Source organism: Salmo salar, chromosome 20, assembly GCF_965601325.2.
Source record: "Salmo salar chromosome 20, fSalSal1, whole genome shotgun sequence".
NCBI classification, from domain to species: Eukaryota; Metazoa; Chordata; class Actinopteri; order Salmoniformes; family Salmonidae; genus Salmo; species Salmo salar.
Window position 1 is genome coordinate 9,186,960 of NC_138310.1, and position 25,439 is coordinate 9,212,398.

General features: G+C 45.6%; 1 protein-coding gene across 1 annotated transcript in view; it reads right to left on the minus strand.

The window, feature by feature from the left end:
* kiaa0825 (KIAA0825 ortholog) overlaps nucleotides 1-25,439 on the minus strand; it is a 155,456-nt gene that overhangs the window by 105,713 nt on the left and 24,304 nt on the right. Inside the window, exons 3-10 of the mRNA XM_014160881.3 lie at nucleotides 24,206-24,374; nucleotides 23,353-24,013; nucleotides 11,400-11,573; nucleotides 10,079-10,167; nucleotides 9,674-9,898; nucleotides 6,252-6,529; nucleotides 3,323-3,473; nucleotides 1,699-1,889 (exon numbers count right to left, since the gene is read on the minus strand). Coding sequence (XP_014016356.3) covers nucleotides 1,699-1,889; nucleotides 3,323-3,473; nucleotides 6,252-6,529; nucleotides 9,674-9,898; nucleotides 10,079-10,167; nucleotides 11,400-11,573; nucleotides 23,353-24,013; nucleotides 24,206-24,374 — 1,938 coding nt within the window. The remainder of the gene's footprint in view (nucleotides 1-1,698; nucleotides 1,890-3,322; nucleotides 3,474-6,251; nucleotides 6,530-9,673; nucleotides 9,899-10,078; nucleotides 10,168-11,399; nucleotides 11,574-23,352; nucleotides 24,014-24,205; nucleotides 24,375-25,439) is intronic.

Here is a 25,439-nt window from a genome sequence, read left to right on the forward strand (position 1 = left end):
CAACACCAACAACACTAACAAAACTAACAGCACAAACAACACTAACAACACAAACAACACTAACAACACTAACAATACTAACCACACGATCAACACCAACAACACCAACAGCACAAACAATACTAAGAATACTAACAACACTAACAACACCAACAACACTAACAAAACTAACAGCACAAACAACACTAACAACACTAACAGCACAAACAACACTAACAACACCAACAACACCAAGACCAACAATACTAACAACACTAACAAAACTAACAACACCAACAATACTAACAATACTAAAAACACGAACAATACTAACAACACTAACAATACTAACAACACCACCAACACCAAGACCAACAATACTAACAACACTAACAACACCAACAATACTAACAATACTAAAAACACTAACAATACTAACAACACCAACAACACTAACACAACTAACAGCACAAAAAACAACACTAACAACACAAACAACACAAAAAACACCAACAATAGTAACAATACTAACAACACTAACGACACCAAGAACACCAAGAACACTAACAATACTAACAACACTAACAGCACTAACAATACTAACAATACTAACAACACCAACAACACCAATAATACTAACAATACTAACAATACTAACAACACTAATACTTCTAACAATGCCAACACCACTAACACTACTAACACTACTAACACTACTAACAACACTAACATCACTAACAATACTAACAACACTAACAATACTAACAATACTAACAGTACTATGAACACTAACAATACTTGCAACCCTATCAACACTAATACTTCTAACAATACCAACACCACTAACACTACTAACAACACTAACAATACTAACAACACTAACAATACTAACATCACTAACAATACTAGCATCACTAACAATTCTAACAACACTAACAATTCTAACAACACTAACAATACTATCAGCACCAATAACACTAACAATAATAACACCACTAACACTACAAACAATACTAACACTACTAACAATACTAACACTACTAACAATACTTCCACCACTAACTATACTAACAATAATAAAAACACTAACACTACAAACAACGCAAACAATACCAACAATACTAACAATACTAACACTACTATCAGCCCTAACACCGATAATGCCACTAACACTACTAACAATACTAACAATACTAACACTACTATCAGCCCTAACACCGATAATGCCACTAACACTACTAACAATACTAACAATACTAGCACTAGTAACACTACTAACAACACTAACACTGCTAACACCACTAGCAATACTAACAATACTAACACCACAAACAACACTAACACTGCTAAAAGCACTAACACTGCTAACACCACTAGCAATACTAACAATACTAACAACACAAACAATACAAACAACACTAACAACACTAGCAAAACTAGCAATACTAACAATACTAACACTACTAACAATACTAACAATACTAACACCACAAACAACACTAACAACACTAACAACACAAACAACACTAACAATAGAAACAACACTAACAACACCAACAACACTAACAATAATGTGTGTGTGTATATGAGTGTATGTATGCACTCATATATGTGTGTGTGTGTGTGTGTGTGTGTGTGTGTGTGTGTGTGTGTGTGTGTGTTGCTGTATGCATATGTGCACGTGTGTGTGGGGAAGCCCTGCCTCATACCATACTGTACCTGATCTGCAGGTGCCTCTTGTAGGAGGGCCGTGCCCTGGAGTACCTCTGCACCAGAACCTGCAGACTCTCACTGGTCACCTGAGCCAGCACGTCCCGCCCCACAGAGCCCGGCACAGCCAACCACAGGTCAGTACGCAGCCCAGTCAGGAAGTAGTGCCACATCTGCACTGAGAATGAACACCTATCACCCTGCAGAGAGAGAGAGAGAGAGAGAGAGAGAGAGAGACAGTGCTGTCAACACATAGAAGGCCCCATGGTCACACCACCTGCACTCTGCACCTGGGCTCCTGTTCCCCTATGTGACTAAAGACTGCTTTCATGCCCTGATCAGTGGAAGGCATCACAGACAAGGGGAACAGTCTAGAATATCACTAAACACACACACACACACACACACACACACACACACACACACACACACACACACACACACACACACACACACACACACACACACACACACACACACACACAGATGTTCACCACACACACACACACACACACACACACACACACACACACACACACACACACACACACACACACACACACACACACACACACACACACACACACACAGAGATGCTCAGGCACACGCATGCACACACACTGAAATTAGATGACAGAAAGATGAATGGTTTTTACATCGGGTCAAAGAAATGTTGTAAAAGAAAGACAGAGAGAGAGGTGGAGAGCGAGAGAGAGAGAGACATAATGAGAGAGGCTGGTTTCCTGTCTCTAATTGCTTTCAGACAAGGGTGGGGAAACAGTCCTACAGTTGGTGTTGTGACCAAAGAGAGATTATTAACAACATGTTCGACATCTAGTAATGATCTCAACCCTCTCTTCCCCCTCCTCCCCCCAAGCCAATCATTAGGGATTGTCTCTGGACAGAGAGCATGACCATACGTCCGGGATTAAGACTCCATCCTCTGCCTCTGGACCCAACAGACCCCCCTGAATTACAATCTGTACCAGGACCAAGAGGAAGTGCACATGTGGCTGAGACTTGTCTGTGGCTGGGCCTGGCCAGGTTCTGGGTCTTGGTACTGGGTCTGGGCCGGAAGAGCTAAGCTGCCTCCCCTGAGCTCCAGGATCCAGGACAGACAGAAGAAAACACACCTGCACACAGCAGGCCTGTCTGACCTCAGTGACCGGGAATGGAGGGAGAGGGAGGGAGTGGGCGAGGGAGGGAGGGAGGGGGTTCTGGGTTGGTTTAGGGGGCATAGGTATGGGAGGACAGGGGCTCCAGCAGCCCTGTTTCCAGATGGTCACAGTGCAGACGCCTCGATCCCACCAGCCCTCAGGGAAGCACAGGAGCCCCAGATGTGCTGGGAGAGCTGAGAGTGGAGCCCTGAGTTTGGGGGCGGGAGGGGAAGGGGGTGCTAATAGCGTAAAGAGTGCATTTTGGGAATACATCTAAAGAGAGAGAGCTCTTCATATTTGTAGCGACAAAAAAAACCAACCTTGAATAGACATACAACAAACACAAAAAAACACTACAAGACTCCATTACTCTCTCTTGCTGACAAATACTAGCAGAGAACGTCCATTAGCACAAAGAGCATTACCGAAAAGCTTGCTACAGTAGAGTACCATGCAGTAATTGTGGTCTAGCTCACCTCGTAGAAGGGTTTGGGGTCAGCCCAGTGGTGGCTCTCTGCGTCTTGCAGGATAGTGCTGGTGCACACCTGGACACAGTAGCTAGCCAGCTGCTCTCTCAGGCCCTCCGTCACATCCTGGTACCTCTGGATGGGCAGCAGTGTCATGGGCCTGCAGGGCCACAAACAACATACGTACAGGAATACCTTTTAACAGGATTGCACAGGGGCCAAAGAAAGGGGAAGGGGGTCAGGGAGGGAGGGGGAAGTTCAAGAGAATAGGGGGTGAGGGGCCACAAGGCAGGTGAAGGCGGGGCGCATGAGGGAAGAGGTAGGGCACATGGGCAAGCAGGGCACTTTGAGGAGGGATACGTGGAGTGCAGTGGCCAAAGGGGTACTAGGAGGTAAACAAATCTGCCAGATGTATTCACAAATGGCTGTGATTAGAACCACTCCATCATTTCCCTCCTTTCCTTCTCTCTTAGCCCCTCCCCCTTTAAACAACCCACCCCCTTCCCTCCAAACTCTCTCCATCTTGCTCCCCAGCCCTCTCTGTCAGCGCTAGGCCGCACAGACTCTCTGTAGCCTTCTCCCTCTCCTCTGCCTTTACCCTTTGGCTCAGTTTGAGAGGCAACATCTGTTTTCCAACCAACACATCTCCTCCATTACACCAGACAGACGAACGGACGGTGCAGTCAGGCCATCGCTCGCACACAGATATGCAGATTCTTTACAACTCAATTACAGAGTTTTAGTACCTTTGGCAGTGCTCTGACAATCTCCCTTGGCTGAGAAACTACACTGGACATCAATAAATCCCAAAGAATATTTAGGAAAATATGTCTGGTGAACCCCCTGGCTTTTTATGGCTTTCTGCTTGTTTTAAATCTTTGTTGTCATGGAGGTGCAGTTTTCTATTATCCATGACCAGGGTTGGGGAGTAAACAAAAAATGGTAACTGTAATCCATTATGTTAAATATTGTAATCAGATTACAGGTACTTTAGAAAAACTAGATGATTACTTTGAGGATTACTTTTAAATTCAGAAAGGATGTTTTCAAAAAAAATATCTTTGACACTCCTCTGTTTTCTCAATGACATTCAAACCAGCATTGAAAAAAGGTGCAAGTTTAAGTTTGAGCGAGTCTGACCACAAGACAGAGACCACTATGTGTTTGATGGATCGCGGGAAAAGAGCAGGAATAGGCTTTTGTAGGCTCCATTCCAAGCTATGTCTTCCAATGGTGCGACTGCTGTCGGCATCCAAAGATTATCCAACTTGAATAAACGCTTGGAGGTAAGGATGACAGTAGTGGTGTAGTCTACGATGATACGGATATCACTTATTATTGATATCTACGTAGCGCGTTGATGTGAATCACACTGCTGCGCTCTCGTTTAGCTATTTGCACCGTATGGATTGTGGCTGTTGTGGATGGCTGATCACAAATCTAAATGTTTATTTCAAACCAGTAATGGTTGAATTCAACATGTTTACCCTGCCTATCAATCATTGTTTTTTAACCAGTGAACAGCCAGTGAAAAATGCGCTCTTGCAACAGCTGCACAGTGCGGATCCCAGCCAATGGAATAAAAGATGACCTTTTATTGCTCATTCTAATTAATGCTGATAAAAATTAAAAATACATCCATAGGCCTAATGGACACATGCTCAAACTCGTACACTCTTAATAGACTTCAAGGGACAACCCGTAATTGCTACATTCTTTTTTGGACTATACATCAATGGATATATCCATAGATTCTTGAAGAATATAACTTGTAAATGCCTCATAAGCTTAGTTCAACTGTCATACTCCATGAGAACCCGAAACATAAACTGTTTTTTTTCTCCAATATTTGTAAACATTGTAAATGTAAACAAACACTGTATAGCCTCATAACATGGTTAAAACTATACTTTTTATATAATCGATGGCCAGTCCTTGCATCCATAGCTCTGTCTATTCATCTGAGAGTGGTTATATTTCTCCAGGCCCATCCCTCATCTTTTTACCAAAAGAGAGGCTGGGCGACCATTTTGTTATTGTTTCATCTGTGGATTTGCCCTTTAAACAGCTGCATATTATCAAGATATCAAAGTTTCACCAACAAAATGGTAAACAAAAGGCCTATAGCAAATGCAGCATATGGCATTCATTTTTCACATGTAAATAGCACTTTTCAGTGGTGCTTAAAGCAACCATTCCATGAGTGCAGCATTTATTTTTCAACTCGAATCAATGAGCCCAATCAGTCCTCCATGACAATAGAGTAGGGTTGGCTAATAAATCCTTCGTTTTGGGGTCATGCTCAGGTAAAACAATTTGGCTAATCTATACTTCCATATTTCCAAGTCCTATTCTTGAAGATCAAGGGGCATAACATTTATTGGAATGACTGGAATTCTGATAGACTTTCGTTTTTAATGTAAAGACATAATTTAATTGTATTATATGTAGTAGAAAGCACCTCTTGCACTGAGATGCAGTGCCTTAGACCTCTGCACCACTCGGGAGCACACATAACCAAACCCTGAATTAAAATGTAACATTCATATATGGCCAGCTATGTAAACTTTAACATTGATTTATCCTGCAATAGATGTCGTTCAATTGGTAACATACATTTTTGTCTTCTTCTAATGCCTCTTGAGGGGAAAGTCATCTAAAAGTAACTGCACGTAATCAGATTACGTTACTGAGTTTGGGTAACCCAAAAGTTACGTTAATGATTACAATTTTGGACAGGTAACTAGTAACTGTAACAGATTACATTTAGAATGTAACCTACCCAACCCTGGCTATGACACAGGGTTGTAGTGATTATGTAACTGAGAAGGGAGTTGGAAGGTGGACTGTTGAACAAGGGGAGTGGGTGGTGTTTAATACAACTATTATGCTCTTGTGTGTGGAAACAAACAGAGGTACACAGTCTAAACAGACTCACACTCTGGCTGCAGTGGTGTTAGTCTCTCTGAGTTGGGCCTCATAGTGGCACAGCCGTTGGTGGATGTACATACTGGTGCCCAGCAGAGCAATCAGGTTCTTCAAGGGGGCAGCAGAGGGCACCTCCCCTGCCCGTTCCTCCACACGGCCCAAGATGGCAGACGTGACCCAGGCACACACCTCCACGAAGCTGCAGCGCACCTCCAGGAGGGCGGCATCGCCACACGCCTCCGCCAGGGGCAGGAGGGCATCACACTCCCCCATGATGTCGCCACAGAACTAGACAGAGAGGAACAGAGCGGGGATGGATGAGAGCCAAGCCAACGAGAGAGAGAGAAAGGGAGAGAGAGAGTGACAGCATAGACATGAGGTGCCTCTCAGTAAAGGCATGCTATAAACTACAATACGTCTCAATCCCCTTTGTTTCTCTTCTTTTACACTCCCATCTTATCCATGCCCCTAACTGAAAGGTCAAGGTCCAAAGCTATAGAGGTCACAGGTGGCACCTTCATTTGGGGAGGACGGGCTCTTAGTTATGGCCGGAACGTAATAAATGGAACGCCATCGAACAGATTGAACACATAGTTTGTGTAGAAAGACAGTGTCAAATGAATCCACATTACAGAGCGAGAGACAGACACAGAGACATCAGCCTGACACGCACACACAACCCTTCCCATGGACAGCACACTGAGAGTAACGACAGAGGATCAGCGAATGCCAAAGACTCACACGTGTGTGAATGAGTTCACCCTACTTTTTATATGTGAGCTATGCGCCAGGGTGATTTAAAAGCAGCAAAACATGGCCAGGTACGATAATATATTTCCTAAATTCCCGCAGGAGTTGGCTTGCCCTTAGTGTGGAAAAGCACTGAATGTATTTTCTCCCTTCTCCATAACAAAGCCCTTCCAATAGTGGCAGCACGGATATATCAGCTCAGCTCCATTTTGTTTTACACTCACACTGCCTTACTTGACTTACTGTAACACTGGCAGGAAGTTTGACATTCTGTCAGCGAGTTTCCAATGTGTAGACAGAATTGACATCGCCTTGTAGCAATTCCAGGGCAGAATAAGCCTCTAGTGGGTCAGAAAGGCCAGGGAACAATGTCCATTTGGGCCAGGAAATCAATAGACAATAGAGTGCATCGAGTCATTAGGAGCTTAGCAGAGTCAGTGCCTTGGGCCTGAGGCTTGTCCACCGGCACAGACAGGCGGACGGACGGACGGATGGACAGAGACAGACAGACACAGCGCTCTGAGGACCCACAAGGTGTCAGGGAGATTTATCGCTCGCACACCTCAGCTATAGACTGAACCTTAACTAGCTCAGAACAAAGATACGGATCCCTACAGGTCTTACAGGAGCGCTCCACTGCAAGGTGATTGAAATGACACAGAGGTAAGGCACGAATTGGATCACTCTCTGTTTCTATGAGACGTTTGTAATGCGAAGCTACAGGCAGCTGAGAGATTGAGTGTACAGGCAGGGGTGAATGCAGAAAGAGCAAACGTTAACGTTGCGCCGTCAAACTAACGGACATACAAGGTAACTGCTAAAATAATGGAAACACCAACATAAAGTGTCTTAATAGGGTGATTGGCCACCAAGAGCCAGAACAGCTTCAATGCACCTTGGCATAGATTCTATAAGTGTCTAGGACTCTATTGGAGGGATGCGACACCATTCTTCCATGAGAAATTCCATCATTTGGTGTTTTGTTGATGGTGGTGGAAAACGCTGTCTCAGGTGCCACTGAGTTGAGATCTGGTAGCTGAGCACACACACACACACACACACACACACACACACACACACACACACACACACACACACACACACACAGACACACAGACACACATACACACACACCCTTTTAACCTAGCCATGGTAACCTAGCCATGGTAGCCAAAATTATAGTAATTATACATGACCCTAAGCATGATGGGATGTTAATTCCTTAATTAACTCAGGAACCACACTTGTGTGAAAGCACCTGCTTTCAATATACTGTACTTTGAATCCCTCATTTACTCAAGAGTTTCCTCTATTTTGGCAGTTACCTGTACCTATTTATGGTAATGTGGGCAGTGGAACGGGTCATGCAACTGAAGCTGGGATGAAGCTACAAAGGTATGCATATGAATGAGTGAAATATTGATCGGCTAATGCTTTTGAACCGGGCCACATTTCATGCTCTGGTCTTGTATAGTAATTTGCTCTCGCCTCAAACATGCACGCATATGTCAAAAAAGGGAGACAAGAAAAAAAAGCTCTCGCCTTTGGTCTCGGTGGGTGCTCCTCAATGCATATGCATGTATAACCTTTGAGCTGAGAGGCTCTCATATTTTAAGCGTTGACCTACACATAAATATGTTGTCCAGGTCTTGAGCGGAGACAAATTCTGACACTTGTTAGCAACGAGGAGCCAAAACTAGTGTCGGTGTAAAGGGCTAGAGGAGAGGAGGACGAGATGAAGGAGGAGGAGGAGGAGGAGAGGGGAAAAAACACAGGCTTCTTATGAGGCAAGGATGGACAAAGAGGTTTAGGCCCCAATTTGATCAATTGCAGAGAAGGAAAAGCGCTGCGGGTTCAATCAAAATGCTTATGGTGTAGCTTATCATAGGCGTTAGCCACATTAAACACACATACCCTACAACCTGTTCCGCTCACAACCATTATCATTGGATATTGACGTGAAACCAAACCAAACACAGCGTCGACATTCTATGTCAACCCGCAGTGAATCTTTTCCTTGATCTGTAATTGATTGAATTTGGCCTATGATTGTAGAGCTGCATTAGGTGTGTAATGGAACCACAGTCAATCATGGTGTCCTGCCCACTGTACAGTACATAACAGGGTGCCAGCCCCCCCCCCCCCCCCCCCACACACACACACACCCCTCCTAGCCCTATACAAGACCTGTTCCAGCCACAGTGAAAACAAATGGGCAGGTAGCAGCTGGGGGGGGGGGGGTTCTGATGGTGGTGTCTGGCACAGGTGAATCAGGAAGAGGATAGGGAGGAAGATAAGGAGAGGACGAGGAGAGAGAAAAAGAGAGATATGGATGGATGGGTGGGGACAGAGGGAGAAAGGTATGAGTGAGGAACACTAATATAAGAGAGAGACTTGGAGTGGGGGATGATGGTGATAAACGAGGGAGGAACTTCCTCCTGACGGAGGGGAGGGGGGGTTCATCTTGATCTGAGGAGGAGAGAGGGTTGATCGGTGGGGACTTAAGCAGGACAAAATACTCTGGGCTGAGGGAAGACAGACAGGGCTGCCTCTGTCACACAGCCTGCTTTTTCTTCACACGGGCTCTCATGGTACGAAAGTTGACCGAGCACTGTCATATGGACATCACATGAGGATGGACCACACACAAACGGTCATATTTGTGTTGATCTTTATGCTTACCTTGGCGACCATCTTGGGGCGGTCCCTCTCTGGGCAGGTGAGGGAGGAGTCATCTCTGTGGGGTGTGTTAGTCAGGACCATGTGGGCGGAGCCAGATGTGTGTGACAGCTCCTCCTGCTGCAGACTCTTGGTGCACACATCCTCCAGCACCACCTTGACACAGTGAGCCATATGGGGCACCAGCTTCCTGAACGCAGCCCTCCAATCAAACTCCAGAACAACGGTCTACGACCAGGAAGAGACAACCGCACAGCCAATCAACACAGGGAGAGGACAAAATGAACATCTGAAGAGACTGATTCGTCAGAAATATGTTCGATCAGGTGATATTGCAGCAGTTGATGGAATAATGGTTTATTGCTCAAGCTGCCGTTCCTCCTCCAAGGCAGCAGAGGGCAGTCTCACCTCCGGACTCTGGAAGAGCGTCTCTGCCGTGGTCTTGTTACCATCCACAGTGGTCATATCTAAGTCGTCTTTGGTCTTTTTCAATATTCCTATCAACAGAAACAGATATGGATTCCAAATGAGTCTCAACATTGGAATAAGGTCTCAGATGATACGGATGTGTTTGACCAAATCTCCAAGCCCATAGCTAACGGAAATGAAATGGCCATCAACCTAAAGACAAGGCCATGACATAAACTCATTGATAACGCATATTTTGAGACAATAGGCTGGCTATTCAGGAAATATAGCTACTGTATAATTCTAAGAAGTGAAGTCTTTGGCACAAATATTGCTGAAACGTCCACGATAATACCCCATGGTAAATGGCGGGCAGCATGGACAATGCTTGCATAACTGTACATAAACCAATCAGTAAAAGTGACAAGCAAATGACGACGTGAGCAGTAAATCAAGTTCTAAGTCAAATGCAACAGTGAGTAGTTAGTCTAAATCTGGGGCTTGGAGTTGATTTGAACCCAGATAGCAACGGCCATAACTGGGCTAATCCTTTGAGGGGGGTGAGGGGGAGGATAAGACGGGTGTATGGGGGAACAAATTAAAAGGAGCACACATCAAGGCCACGTTTTCCTAATCAGAAGCGGAAAAGTGAGACCCCAGGCGAGGCAATTTAGCCGAACAAGACCGCGCAGAACGGAAGAGGGGAGGAAGCAGCCCGCGCGTCACTTTTTGACCTTTAAGCCCATCTGATGAATTTCTGGTAATTAAGCCGTTTGATTGCCTCGAATTAATGATTTGGATAACTGCCCTTTAAAGGCTGTTTACTTCTCTGTAAATCGAGCCTTTCTGCATGTCTTGTTTTTTAATGTAACCTTTATGGAAATTACTACATGCACCAAAAGCTTTCATTTAACTTCTCTGCACCAGTTCAGAGGGGAAAGAGGAGATGGCTGGCAAAGACTTGTACAGCAACCACGATAATTCCCTGTTAAAAGTGCACATTTAAATAACACATGGAGAGTATGCAGTCGGTTTAGTCCAGGCAAGTTACGTGTGCAAAAGCATGCAATGTTGTTGGTGTTCTGTGTGCATGTGTGTTGGAATAGACTTGTCTCTGTCTGATGTGCAAAGAGAGATCTTTGTCTGAACATCATGTTCTCGTTCTCTCTCTCTCTCTCTCTCTCTCTCTCTGGATACATGTCATCAGTGGAGACTGTTGCGAAGGAAGTGACATCACTGTTGCAGTCTATATTCACTAACAGTTCACGCAGACACACACTTTGTGTGTTTGTGTGTGTGTGTTTCTGTAGCGGTTGTGTACCTCTCACACTGCAGGGAGTCTCCCCGGCACAGTTGATGAATGCCAGTTGAGTGGCCAGCTCGTCCACTTGGCTCTCCAGGCCCAGCAGAGTGCAGGCTAGCTGGGTCAGGACCCTCAGCTGGTGAGATGTTAGGCTGAAGTTCCTGCCTCTCCTGGGGGGCAGCTCCAGAGGCGCTGTGGTGGACGAGGTTACACAGAGAAAACAACCACTTTAGCCGATCTGTCACTAGCAGGCTGTCATTTCATATTACAGGATTATTCAACCTCATGTGGTATTCATCGCACACACTCACAAACACACTCACACAGAGACAGACACATGCATGCCCGCATGCACACACACCTCTACTCCATCATATCACACCCTCTACCACCTTAGTATAACCTTACACCCCCTATGAATATCGATTCCCGCACAATTCCCAACACTCCAACAACAACAACAACAAAAAGGAAAACTTTCTCCTAACGAAGTCACACATCCTCGGCACAAACTTTTCTCCCCCTAACCCGCGGATGACCCCCTCAGCAAATATGGATTTCCCATTTCTGAAGCTGCCAAACCCATCACCCAGGGGATGTTCCGCATTAAGCCAAAGAATGGGCGGCTATGAAATGTGTTGCTGTACTCCCAGACACATGAACAAATACTTTTGTGTGTCCGCTTAAATGAGTTCCTCCACTGCAAAGGCATTTGGGAATGGATCAGCACGGCATTAGCCATCGTTATAAAAGCATGGCCATGATTGAGTGTAGAAAAAAAAGAGGCTTCCAATAATTGCAACACTATTGCCTCTAGATCCTAATGTCATTTTGTCACATTGTTAAACAAAATCGGAAAAATATGACAACACACTCATTCCCTCGTCTCCAGGCTTAATCAGGCATGAGAGTGTGTGGGGGGACTGGTAAATATCTTTATTTGTGGACGGCTTTCGCCTTACATTTGCACATGTCAGTCTTCCTAGATGATTATCCCAATGCTCCGCTGGTCACCTTGCAACAATATTCATGCTTCAAATGTGTGTGTTGGCATGTGTAAGTATGTGTATACCTGCAGTGTGTGTGTGTGTGTGTGTGTGTGTGTGTGTGTGTGTGTGTGTGTGTGTGTGTGTGTGTGTGTGTGTGTGTGTGTGTGTGTGTGTGTGTGTGTGTGTGTGTGTGTGTGTGTGTGTGTGTGTGTGCGTGTTTGTGTGTGTATGAGAGTGTGATTAAGCAGCATAGGCCCATGTCTCTGCAGCTCCTCAGTAATGGCTTCCAGTGGGAGTCGACGCTACAGAGAATACCTCTCCATGTGCAAATGAATGACCTGGCTGACACACACACACACACGCCTGTCACTCGCTCTGTACAGGTTGAGAGACAGAGACACAGCAATGACAACCTGGGAGCTCACTGAGACTCTTAGCAAGGAGTTACAGTCAGTGTCATAATGGGTAATTAGCAATAAACCGGTCTTAAATACATCTAAAAGCATTGTATTTGGTTTAAAGCATTCTCTTAGACCTAAACCTCATCTGGAGTTGTGTATAAAAGGTGTGACAATTGAACAAGTTGAGGAAGCTAAACTCCTAGGTATAATATTGGATGGTCAGTTATCATGGTCAAGTCATATTAACAAAGTTATTGTGAAGATGGGGAGAGGTATGTCTTTTCTTCAAATATGTTCTGAGTTTTTTACACACAAATCAACTGTACTAGTTGTTCAGGCTCTGATGTTGTCCCATGTTGATTACTGTCCGGTAGTCGGTGAGGTGCAGCAAAGGAAGACCTAGCAAAGCTGCAGCTGGCTCAAAACAGAGCAGCACACCTTACCCTTAACTACACATACAGAACTAACATCAACTACATGCATGCTAGGCTATCCTGGTTGAGGGTTGAGGAGAAATGGACTACTTCTCTTCTAGTCATTACCCCATAATGTCAAAGTGAAATTATGTTTTTAGAAATGTTTGCTAATTATTTCAAAATGAAAAGCTGAAATGTCTTGAGTCAATAAGTATTCAATCCCTTTGTTATGGCAAGCCTAAATAAGTTCAGGAGTAAACATGTGCTTAACAAGTCACATAATACATTGCATGGACTCACTCTGTTTGCAATAACAGTGTTTAACATGATTTTAGAATGACTACCTCATCTCTGTACCCCACACATACAGTACAATTATCTGTAAGGTCCCTCAGTCAAGCAGTGAATTTCAAACACAGATTCAACCACAAAGACCAGGGAGGTTTTCCAAATGCCTCGCAAAGAAGGGCACCTATTGGAAGATGGGGGAAAAAAGAACAAAGTTACAGGCGTCCTTCCTAACTCAGTTGCCGGAGAGGAAAGAAACTGCTCAGGGATTTCACCATGCGACCAATGGTGACATTAAAACAGTTACAAAGTTTAATGACTGTGATAGGAGAAAACTGAGGATGGACCAACAGTATTGTAGTTACTCCACAATACTAACCTACAGTGAGGAAAAAAAGTATTTGATTCCCTGCTGATTTTGTACGTTTGCCCACTGACATAGAAATTATCAGTCTATAATTCTAATGGTAGGTTTATTTGAACAGTGAGATACAGAATAACAACAACAAAAAATCCTGAAAAACACATGTCAAAAATGTTATAAATTGATTTGCATTTTAATGAGGGAAATAAGTATTTGACCCCTCTGCAAAACATGACTTAGTACTTGGTGGCAAAACCCTTGTTGGCAATTACAGAGGTCAGACGTTTCTTGTAGTTGGCCACCAGGTTTTCACACATCTCAGGAGGGATTTTGTCCCACTCCTCTTTGCAGATCTTCTCCAAGTCATTAAGGTTTCGAGGCTGATGTTTGGCAACTCGAACCTTCAGCTCCCTCCACAGATTTTCTATGGGATTAAGGTCTGGAGACTGGCTAGGCCACTCCAGGACCTTAATGTGCTTCTTCTTGAGACACTCCTTTGTTGACTTGGCCGTGTGTTTTGGGTCATTGTCATGCTGGAATACCCATCCACGACCCATTTTCAATGCCCTGGCTGAGGGAAGGAGGTTCTCACCCAAGATTTGACGGTACATGGACCCGTCCATCGTCCCTTTGATGCGGTGAAGTTGTCCTGTCCCCTTAGCAGAAAAACACCCCCAAGCATAATGTTTCCACCTCCATGTTTGACGGTGGGGATGGTGTTCTTGGGGTTATAGGCAGCATTCCTCCTCCTCCAAACACGGCGAGTTGAGTTGATGCCAAAGAGCTCCATTTTGGTCTCATCTGACCACAACACTTTCACCCAGTTGTCCTCTGAATCATTCAGATGTTCATTGGCAAACTTCAGACGGGCATGTATATGTGCTTTCTTGAGCAGGGGGACCTTGCGGGCGCTGCAGGATTTCAGTCCTTCACGGCGTAGTGTGTTACCAATTGTTTTCTTGGTGACTATGGTCCCAGCTGCCTTGAGATCATTGACAAGATCCTCCCATGTAGTTCTGGGCTGATTCCTCACCATTCTCATGATCATTGCAACTCCATGAGTTGAGATCTTGCATGGAGCCCCAGGCCGAGGGAGATTGACAGTTATTTTGTGTTTCTTCCATTTGCGAATAATCGCACCAACTGTTGTCACCTTCTCACCAAACTGCTTGGCGATGGTCTTGTAGCCCATTCCAGCCTTGGGTAGGTCTACAATCTTGTCCCTGACATCCTTGGAGAGCTCTTTGGTCTTGGCCATGGTGGAGAGTTTGGAATCTGATTGATTGATTGCTTCTGTGAACAGGTGTCTTTTATACAGGTAACAAACTGAGATTAGGAGCACTCCCTTTAAAAGTGTGCTCCTAATCTCAGCTCGTTACCTGTATAAAAGACACCTGGGAGACAGAAATCTTTCTGATTGAGAGGGGGTCAAATACTTATTTCCCTCATTAAAATGCAAATCAATTTATAACATTTTTGACATGCGTTTTTCTGGATTTAATTGTTGTTATTCTGTCTCTCACTGTTGGAATAAACCTACCATTAAAATTATAGACTGATAATTACTTTCCAAAACATGCATCCTAAGGCACTTAAACTTCCAAAAAATTGGCATGTCCTGAATGCAAAGCATTATGTTTGGGGAAAACACAACACATCACTGAGTACCACTCTTCATATTTACAAGCATGGTGGTGGCTGCATCATGTTATGCGTATGTCATCGGCAAGGACTAGGGAGTTTTTTTAGGATAAAAAGAAACGGAATAGAGCTAAACACAGGCAAAATCCTAGAGGAAAACCTGGTTCAGTCTGTTTTCCACCAGAAGTATTCAAGAAGAATTCAAAAAATAATAATGTGCAAATATTGTACAATCCAGGTGTACAAAGCTCTTAGAGACTTTCCCAGAAAGACTCACAGCTGTAATCGCTGCCAGAGGTGATTCTGACATGTTAAGGGGAGTGAATACTTATGTAAATAGGGTTTCTATACAGTAGATAATGGGGATCCTGAAAATCTCCCTCCCTCAAATTCAAGCTGCTTTATTGGCATGAAAAACATTGTGTCAATATTGAGAAAGCAACAATGTATACAATATACACTGTAATAAAATTATAAACAATAGCAAATAATAATATAAAATGGTTGTAACGGTTGTCGTCGGGAATGGAGGACCAAAACGAATGTGGATGCTCACCTTGTTAATTTATATCAAGAGAACACCAAAATAACAAAATGAAGAACTCACGAACAACAAAACAGTCTTGTCATGCTCACACACGCAAAACAAGAAACAATCTCCCACAACACTACACCAAACAATTACCCATATACAGGACTCCCAATCAGAGGCAACGAGAAAACACCTGCCTCCAATTGAGAGTCCAACCCCAATAAACCAGACATAGAAATACAAAAGACCAGAGACCACATAGAAATACAAACATAGAACATTACCCAAAAACCCGGAAATAATAAATCAAACGCCCTACTAAATAAACCACCACCCCGAACCACATAAAACAAATACCCTCTGCCACGTCCCTACCAAACTACAATAACAAATAACCCTTATACTGGTCAGGACGTGACAATGGTAGTAAATAATAATACAAAATGAAATACAAAAATAACAACAATATAGCAGAATTGTAATAAATATAAAAAGATAAACATGGAAAATGAAACTATAACTAACTTATAACTAAATAACTGTCATCTTCACCATTACATCAGTACTACAACTACTATCATCATTACTACTACTACCAACCACCATCAATAAACTGCTATCATTACCATCACTCTACTACCCATATCACTACTATTTGGAATGATAAACAACAATAATAATATAAATAACAATAATAGCAATAACAATAATAGTAATAACAATAATACTAATAATAAGTAAGTTACTATGTACTATGCAGATGTTATTATTCAGTGTCCCTCAGGCAATGGCAGGCAAATACATATTTGGCTTCAAGAGGAGCCATTGGTCCTTCGCCCATGAGTATTTTTAGTTTTTCCTCTGGGTTTAATACGTTAAAATTTGGAATAAATGTAGTCATTTCTGTGAATCATCAATCTCTTGGTGAGGAACAATTCTCATAGTAAAGGAGAAAGTGCATCTCCGTTTCTACCTCCCCTGTCGTGCAGTGACCACATACACGCTCTCATCTCTCTCTCTTTCTCTCGGCAACATCTCCAAGCAAACCATCTAAACGAGATGTGATGTGTCTCAAAGAAACACCAACGCATAACCTGAGTGGGCAACCTGTTGACTCCCCTTCTCTATTCTCTCAGGTGAGTTGTCCGTGAACCCAGGAAGACTGTTTCCCTCCTCCGTCTCTCCATCTCTCCAACACTCCAACACTCCAACACTCACACCGTGACACATGACCGTGGAGTGTAACAGCCCTGTCTACTCTAACACCCATTGCTATATGAACAATATGTATTTATAGCCCTGGCTCCACTGCTATACAGGATACAGCCATTTAAAGGTCATTAGGCCTGTGTCACATCACACGGTGGAACCAAATGGGGGTGCTTAAGGCACCCAGGTGTGTCATCGACGAGAGAGCACAGAGAGGCAGGGAGGAAGATGGTAGGGTTCACTTAAGGGTCAGTCTACAGAAAAACTATACAGGAAACTAGCACAATTGCAGCCCTAAAATGGACTTGATCACTATTGTATCACACCTGAATTATAGATTTCTTTGATTGAGAGTGACAGATAAAAGACTGTGCCAGGAAACAATGGGAATATTAGACTACCCTAACTTGGAGAACAAGTCATTGAAATAGAAGTATAGTGTTAGCTATATGGAGTCGCATACTGCAGTTGGTGTTATGTGGTGACGGATAGTTTCATGGCCGTGGTGAAAACCCAGCCAAGAGGAGCTAGCGAGGTCATGTTCTTATTTCCCCAGTCATGACCAAGGCGACTAGGTAGGACGACAATCTACCAGTAAAGACAACATGTACTATCGTTGTGGAGGATGGTGGCCAATGATAGACAGCATGTGCTTGGTAGGAACACAAAAGGAACACAAACATCCATTTTGGGGGGGGAAGCCATCAGTCTCCTCCACGGCAGCTCCACCTGAGCTGAACAACATTACTGTCACAGTCACACTCCCCTTGACTGGCATGAAAAGGGAGAGAGGGGAGGGGACGAAAACAGAGGGAGGGATGGAAGGAGGGAAGGGAATTCCCTCAGCAGTTGTTATTGATTCCGGTGTTTACGGGCGGATAGTTTAGTGCCGTTTACAAAACAGAACAGATGCAGCCAGTGAGCAAAAATGTAAACAATTGCTGTATGGCGGGCTGCCAAATCCCCGGCCTGATGTATTAAACTCACACTGAAGTGCATTTCCCCTTTGGGCTGTACTTATTACCACTTCATTTCCTCAGCACTCACTCTCTCTTTCTGTCTCACTCTCTCTCTTGTTCCCTCAGTCGTCAGAGTGGGGTGCACCGGCTTGTTGTCTGGCCGTCTTCTGTACTTCCCTGACCCCGGAGGCCCGGCACTACCTAACAGACCCATTAGTGAGGGGAATTGCATGTGTCTGACGTGGCCGAAAAACCAATTATTAGACACTTTCTTCCAAATGTTGCCAGAGTCTGTTGGGAATGGGCAATCACGCAATAATTTAGCCACTGATTTAATTTCACTCCTCTCTCTCTCTCTCTCTCTCTCTCTCTCTCTCTCCCTATCTCTCTCCCCCCTCTCTCTCTCTCCCTATCTCTCCCCCTCCTCTCTCTCTCTCTCTCTATCTCTCTCCCCCCTCCTCTCTCTCTCTCCCTCTATCTCTCCCCCCTCTCTCGTTCTCTCTCTCTCTCCCTATCTCTCTCCCCCCTCTTTCAATCTCTCTCTCTCTCTCTCTCTCTCTCTCTCTCTCTCTCTCTCTCTCTCTCTCTCTCCCTCTCCCTCTCTCTCCCTCTCTATCTCTCTCCCCCCTCTCTCTCTCTCCCTCTCTATCTCTCCCCCTCTCTCTCTTTCTTTCTCTCTCTCTCTCCCTCTCCCTATCTCTCCCCCCCACTCTCTCTCAATCTCTCTCCCCCTCTCTCTCTCTCTCTCTCTCACTCTCCCTGTAGCGTGAATGACATCTCTATGGTCCTTTGCCAGGGCTACTCTCTCTAACTCTGCCAGGGATAGTTAGCTGGCTGGCCTCAAGCCTCACGTCTCAACTCCACCCATGATTACAATAACACAGACAGGCGCTGAGATTTGCGTGTGTGTGTGTGTGTGTGTGTGTGTGTGTGTGTGTGTGTGTGTGTGTGTGTGTGCGTACGTACATTGTTGCTGGTCATAAAAACCTCAGCTCTGTGTGGAGCTGTATGTACATTTCAAACGCCCATTGACAAGTTTATCATGCAGATCGCCGGGTGCTACTCTCCGCAGACTGGCACTGACAGAACAACAAAGGGTTTGTCAGTGGATTGAAGGCAGATATCCACAAAGATGCAGATGTAACCCGCAGGGCCCAGGGACTCCCTCACTCCTACATCAAGCTGGTCTCCTTTCTACCTCGCCCCCCGTGCATGTTGGCACTCAGACGAGACGGGTGGAAGGTGGGGTGGATGGTGTGTATGCGTGTCATGGCAGTTTAAGGGGGGTATAAAGCAGGCACGGCTCTTAGGGCGCTGATTGGCCCCCTGCGTGAGGGTGGCAGGGTCAGAACGGCGCTGGGGGGGCCACCAGGAGGACTGCCCGCGGGGCCCGGTGGCGGCTGGGTCCCATTCCATCAGTCGCGGCCCGCTGCTCAACCAGACAGCCTTATTATGGGTGACTCCCGCTGATGGCCCCCCTCCGCCCCCCCCCCCCCCCCCCGTGGCCCTCATGGCCCCTGGACTGCAAGAGGCACAGTCTGCCTGAACCACAGCAGGGTCTACCCACTGTTCACAGGGGGGAAAGTGGGACGTTTTGATATCTCGATTAACCCGCTTTGGGAAAGGGAGGGTGCACGGTGGCCAGGCTAAGGCTGCTGTCAGCTCTCTCCTTGTACTCTATAGCCAATCAGCTCCAAATGGAGAGAGGGACGTATTGTATTGTGTGGCAACATTTCATTACAGGCCATTTGTTTTGGTCCCTGACCGTGTTTTTGGACCCTCTAGGACTCCATACAGTAGCAGAGTGTTATCCTGTCTGTGCTCTCAATAAGCCCTGCTCTACTCCCTCTGAAAGAAGGTGCTAGAATACTTGAGTGGTTTGTTGATATGCTTGAGCTTAACAAGAGTGATGCACAAAAGCTTTTGTGACCATTCTGAGGAAATGGAACTGGATTTGACACACACGTACTACACACACACACACACACACACACACACACACACACACACACACACACACACACACACACACACACACACACACACACACACACACACACACACACACACACACACACACACAGTGCCATGTTTATTCTTGCAGTAATTCCAATGGACCTAGGGTTTGGAGACAATGGGACATAATGGAATTCATCAAATCTCAAGTGAAATTGTGAACACACATAAAAGAATCTCTCACACACACACGCACGCACACGCGCACGCACACGCGCGCACACGCACACGCACACACACCCGTAATGAAGTCTCATTAACATCAGTAAACAACCCCTCACTAGGTCATGAACCCACAGCTCTAACACCAGACCTTCTAGACAGCGTGGGGATGTGCAGGGCTGTGGTTATACAAGCCGTAAACAGAGAGCATTGGGCATATAAAAACCTCTGGTTCTACCCCCCTTCCTCCTGCCGTAATTACATGGCTACATTCGTGTGCACGGCCCGGCAGACACCGCGTCTGAACCCCTGCACAGATATGATCTAGTGAGGAGCAGCTCTTATTAAATATTAACAAACACCATTCCCAAGTAGCCTCAATCCCCAGAAGGAATCTCCCGCGGTGGCGTCAGCGGCAGTAGCAGTGCTAGCTATCTCTGGCACTACTAAAGCGCTCTCTCTGCTGAATAGGCTGGTGAGCTTTGATTGGAGGGAGTTCAAAAGAGCCAAGGAAGGAGGCAAGGAGGGAGGAGGAGGGCGGAGGGTGGAGGTGAATGTGCGTACTACACATGTTCAAACCCAAGCCTTCTAGATGCTGTACTTCTATAGCGCACGGAACAAGTTGGAGAGAATTAGTGGGAACTGGGAACGGAATTCATATCTAGGGGAGCATGCAGATGTTCTTCAGTGTGTGAATGGAGAATCTTCAGCTGTGCTGAATGATTGCTCGGGACAAGTTTACAGATAGACGTATAAGCAGGCAAGCCAGGTGTATTGCTTTCCATGGTGTACATGAAAAGTGTGTTCTGTTTCTATACTACGCAAATTGGGAAGCAATTATTCAATTGCAGATTTGGAAAATCTGCAATTTACATAATGTATATATTAGGCCTGTGTAAGATACTAATTTCTGCATGTCATCATTAGACATAATGGAAATTACACATTTCCTCTAAGGTACTTAAATGCTGCACAAACACTCGCACACATTCAAAGACAGACTACCTGGCAGTTAGCAATGCACGTGTATGTGCACGAACACACAAACAGACACACACACCCTTGATTACCCCTTTTCCTGTCCAGACGCAGTGAGGTGTGATAGTAAGGTTTAAAGCTTGCATTGTTCCTGGCCAGTCAATCTGTCCGGCAGACTCCAGAGTCCTACTGATCACCCCATTACTACCGGGAAGGAGAGAGAAAGGGGAGGGGGGAAAAAAAGAAAGGAGGTGGAGAGCGAGGGACGGTGAGGAAAGGGGCTACAAAGGGCTGAGACACTCACATCTGTCTGGGAACAATGTCAGAACTTCCCCATTCAGAGAGAGGGGTTAAAAGAACTGTCACATCTCGCTGATGTGAACGCTGTTAAATGGTTCAGTGGTTTGACAGTAGTTGATGCCAGAGACTGCACTCCCCTGGGAGAGCTCTGGGAAGGAAGCACAGGCTCAGGCTGCCTCCCAGGCTCCCCTCCCTTACCCACCCCTCCATTGAAAATCCAGCAGATAAATAGATAGGCGGAAATAAACAATAACACGCTACAGGGGGATCTGAGAATGTATGCATCAAGTGAATATATGCATATTGTTTTTCTGTGTGTCATCGTTGTCAAAGCAGCCCTTGAAGATCTCCATAGGTAAAGACAACCGCCATAGACCTGGAAAATGACGTGAAGCCACTCCGCTGATTAGGCCACAGTGTCCTTGGTGGATCTGTTTATGTTTGGGTGTCTACTGTTGTCTTTCGTTGATGTGACCCCCCCCCCCCCCCAAAAAAAAACTAGCCCCGATCCCCGTCCCACAGTTGTTGCGGTGGAGCAGGCACTCACATGACAAGGGGCAAAAAAAAACTGCATCGCTTTAGTGTCGTTACACTTTGCGGGCGCTGCTTCCCTTTGGTGAGATGTTCTGCCTCCGGTGCTACATTTGACGGTTTGTTGAGCGGCACGTAGGTGTGTAGCCGGAGCCACAGCCGCCGCGCTGTGATCAAACAGCCTAACTGACGCACGGCCAATTATCCTGGCTGCCTTCTTTCATCTCATGTTTAAGGGTAGGGAAAGAGAGCGGGAGAGAGGTGGAGAGAGGGAGCTAGGAAGGGAGGGAAAGAGAGCGAGAGACGGCTGTGGGTTTAGAAGAGTGGCAGATGTAAAAAGCACACTTCCCATCCCCAGAAGGAAGCACGCCTGACATATGCACCATTTTGGGAAAGTAAACAATGGAGTTGTCTACTTTGTGGATGGTTACCCCATCTATCCCATAAATAGGCCAATCAGAGAGCCAAACATAGAGTATAAGGAGATCTATCAGATGTGACATACCATGAACAGATTTTTTGTTCCCCAGTCTCTCTGTACATCACTCCTTTCCTCCCACACAAGAGAAATGACTTCCTTTTACATTTTTGTAAATACTTCTCAGCTGTTTCATTCTATTCTTCTCCCTAGCCCAAGGCCGATAACGTAAGGAACCATCAACTCCTAGGCGTATCCTTAGCTGTGAAGGATAGGTTACAAGGCCTGTGCTCACTACCAAGGTCATCTTTGTCTGTTTTACCCTTGGTTTGCGTTATTTTGCTATGAGAGAAAGCCTTAAGTGAAGTACTCTGTAGTAAAAGAGTCAAATTACAACTTGTGTTCAAGTGAATGGAACGTGAAAGAATGTAGAGAAGGATTGCTCCTTCTCCAGTGCTTGGTGTGTGCAATGAATACTCAGAGAGAAAAAGGTGTAGAGAAACGAGCTAGGAAAAGGCTTACTAGAGTGAAAACGAACAATACCTCACAAAGGCACAAACAGAATGAACTGAACTAAATAAGGAGCCGATGAGACCAGGTGAGTAACTAACACAGGTGAAATCAATGAACAAAAATGAAAGACAGGGCTATGTTCCAGAACACAACGAAACAGAACACAAGGTTGATTAAGAAAATAAATGCAGAACCTTACAGTGTGGGGAGAGTGTGGTACAGTTTAGAGAGAGTAACAGGTTTGCTCCACTGACCTACAGTAGCCTTGGTCCTGGCCGAGGTTTTCCTTCCCTTGCCACCGCTCAGCGTAGTGTTGTCTTTTAGGGCGTTCTCACACTCTCTCTCCATCATGGCGCCCAGCTCCTGGGACACAGTGTTCAGGTAGGCAGCATTCAGGAAACCCAGAATGGTGTGGGGCTTGGCCACCCCGTTGAGGACCTGGAGCTCCTCCCTGAGGGCCGAGCACAGGGCCGGGGCGGCAGCACGGAGCCCCAGGGCCAGCCTGTCGAAGCCCGTCTCCTTCCCACCGGGGCTGGAGGCCAGGGCAGAGTGGAGCAGAGACAGGACAGCCTGGCTCCTCAGGCCCTGGTAGTGCGTCAGCACCTCCCACTCTGGGTAGAGGAAGAACAGCTGCTGCAGACAGTAGATGCGCTGAGGGACGGGGAGGGAACAGGAAAGTCTGTCCAGCAGGTGGCGCCGCAGCCGGAGCCTTACCTCGTCCCACACCTCATGGCTCTCCAGAGCACTGTCGTCCCTGACCGTGTGGACCAAGGTGTGTGCCGAGGGGCCGGGCTGCTGGAGGATGGGCGAGGGGGTGGTGTTGGGGAAGGACACGCCACACTGGGAGGAGATGTTGTGGAGCAGCTGGAGGGTCACGTCCTCTCGCCCCTCCTCCTCGGTCCTAAGGTACTGGAGCTGAAGAGGAGGAGGAAGGATGGTTCATGGAGGAGCTGTCAACATGTTTATAGGTATCAATACGATCAGCAAATCTTTTTCCTTTTATGGATGGTTATTGTTAAGCACATTTTGACTGGCTAGTGAACTACATAGCATTGTACATTGTAGGTTCACCCCTCTCTCATCATTATTATCATGATGTGTTATTACCAGAGCTTTCAGGAAGTCCAGAAGCTCCTGGTTTCCTGTGGCGACAGGCCTGACAGTGCTGTTGTTCCGTGGGTTAAACCACTGCAGACATTCCGTTGGGCTGGGCGGATGCTCCCCCGTCCAGGACTCACCCATCTTCCCCTGAAGTTCCTTCAGATTCTGTTCTATACTGGAGAGGGACAGAGACACACGCCACTCACAATAAACCTCTGACTGTCACCTCCATCACATACTGCATAACAGTACTGTATTCCCCCCACCTCCCTGTCCCGCCACCGACACACCCCCAAACCCCGAGAGAGACACATCAGCAGTAATGAACACAGACATCAATATATCCCGGCGGGGGGGTGTGTGGTGTGTGTGTGTGTGTGTGTGTGTGGTGTGTGTGTGTGTGTGTGTGTGTGTGTGTGTGGTGTGTGTGTGTGTGTGTGTGTGTGTGTGTGAGTGTGTGTGTGTGTGTGTGTGTACTGAGTGTCTGGTGTGAAGTGGTGTTACACACGTCTGATACATGTGCGTCTCCCAGTGTCACTTCTCTCGCGACCCCTCGCCACACACACACACAGGCCCCCCACCGCCACACACACACATCAAGAGTAGTAGGTTAAGGCCCAGTTCTCTTTGACATTTTAGAGACACATTTGCATCCACCCACGCACACACTCATGAAGAAGTTTCCCTTTCACACGCACACGGAGCACAAAGAAGAATGAACATTGAGAGAGAATTGACATTGATTAAGAATGAATGTTTTTTATTAGAATTATAATTTTTTTCACCTTTATTTAACCAGGTAGGCTAGTTGAGAACAAGTTCTCATTTGCAACTGCGACCAGGCCAAGATAAAGCGTAGCAATTCGACACTTACAACAACACAGAGTTACACATGGAATAAACAAAACACACAGTCAATAATACAGTAGAAAAAGAAAACAAAAAGTCTATATACAGTGAGTGCAAATGAGGTAAGTTAAGGCAATAAATAGGCCATGGTGGTGAAGTAATTACAATATAGCAATTAAACACTGGAATGGTAGATGAGCAGAAGATGAATGTGCAAGTAGAGATACTGGGGTGCAAAGGAGCAAGATAAATAAATAAATACAGTATGGGGATGAGGTAGGTAGATAAATGGGCTGTTTACAGATGGGCTCTGTACATGGGACTATGGGACTCCCATCATGGCCGGTTGTGATACAGCCTAGAATCGAACCAGGGTTTAAAAGTTAAGGTT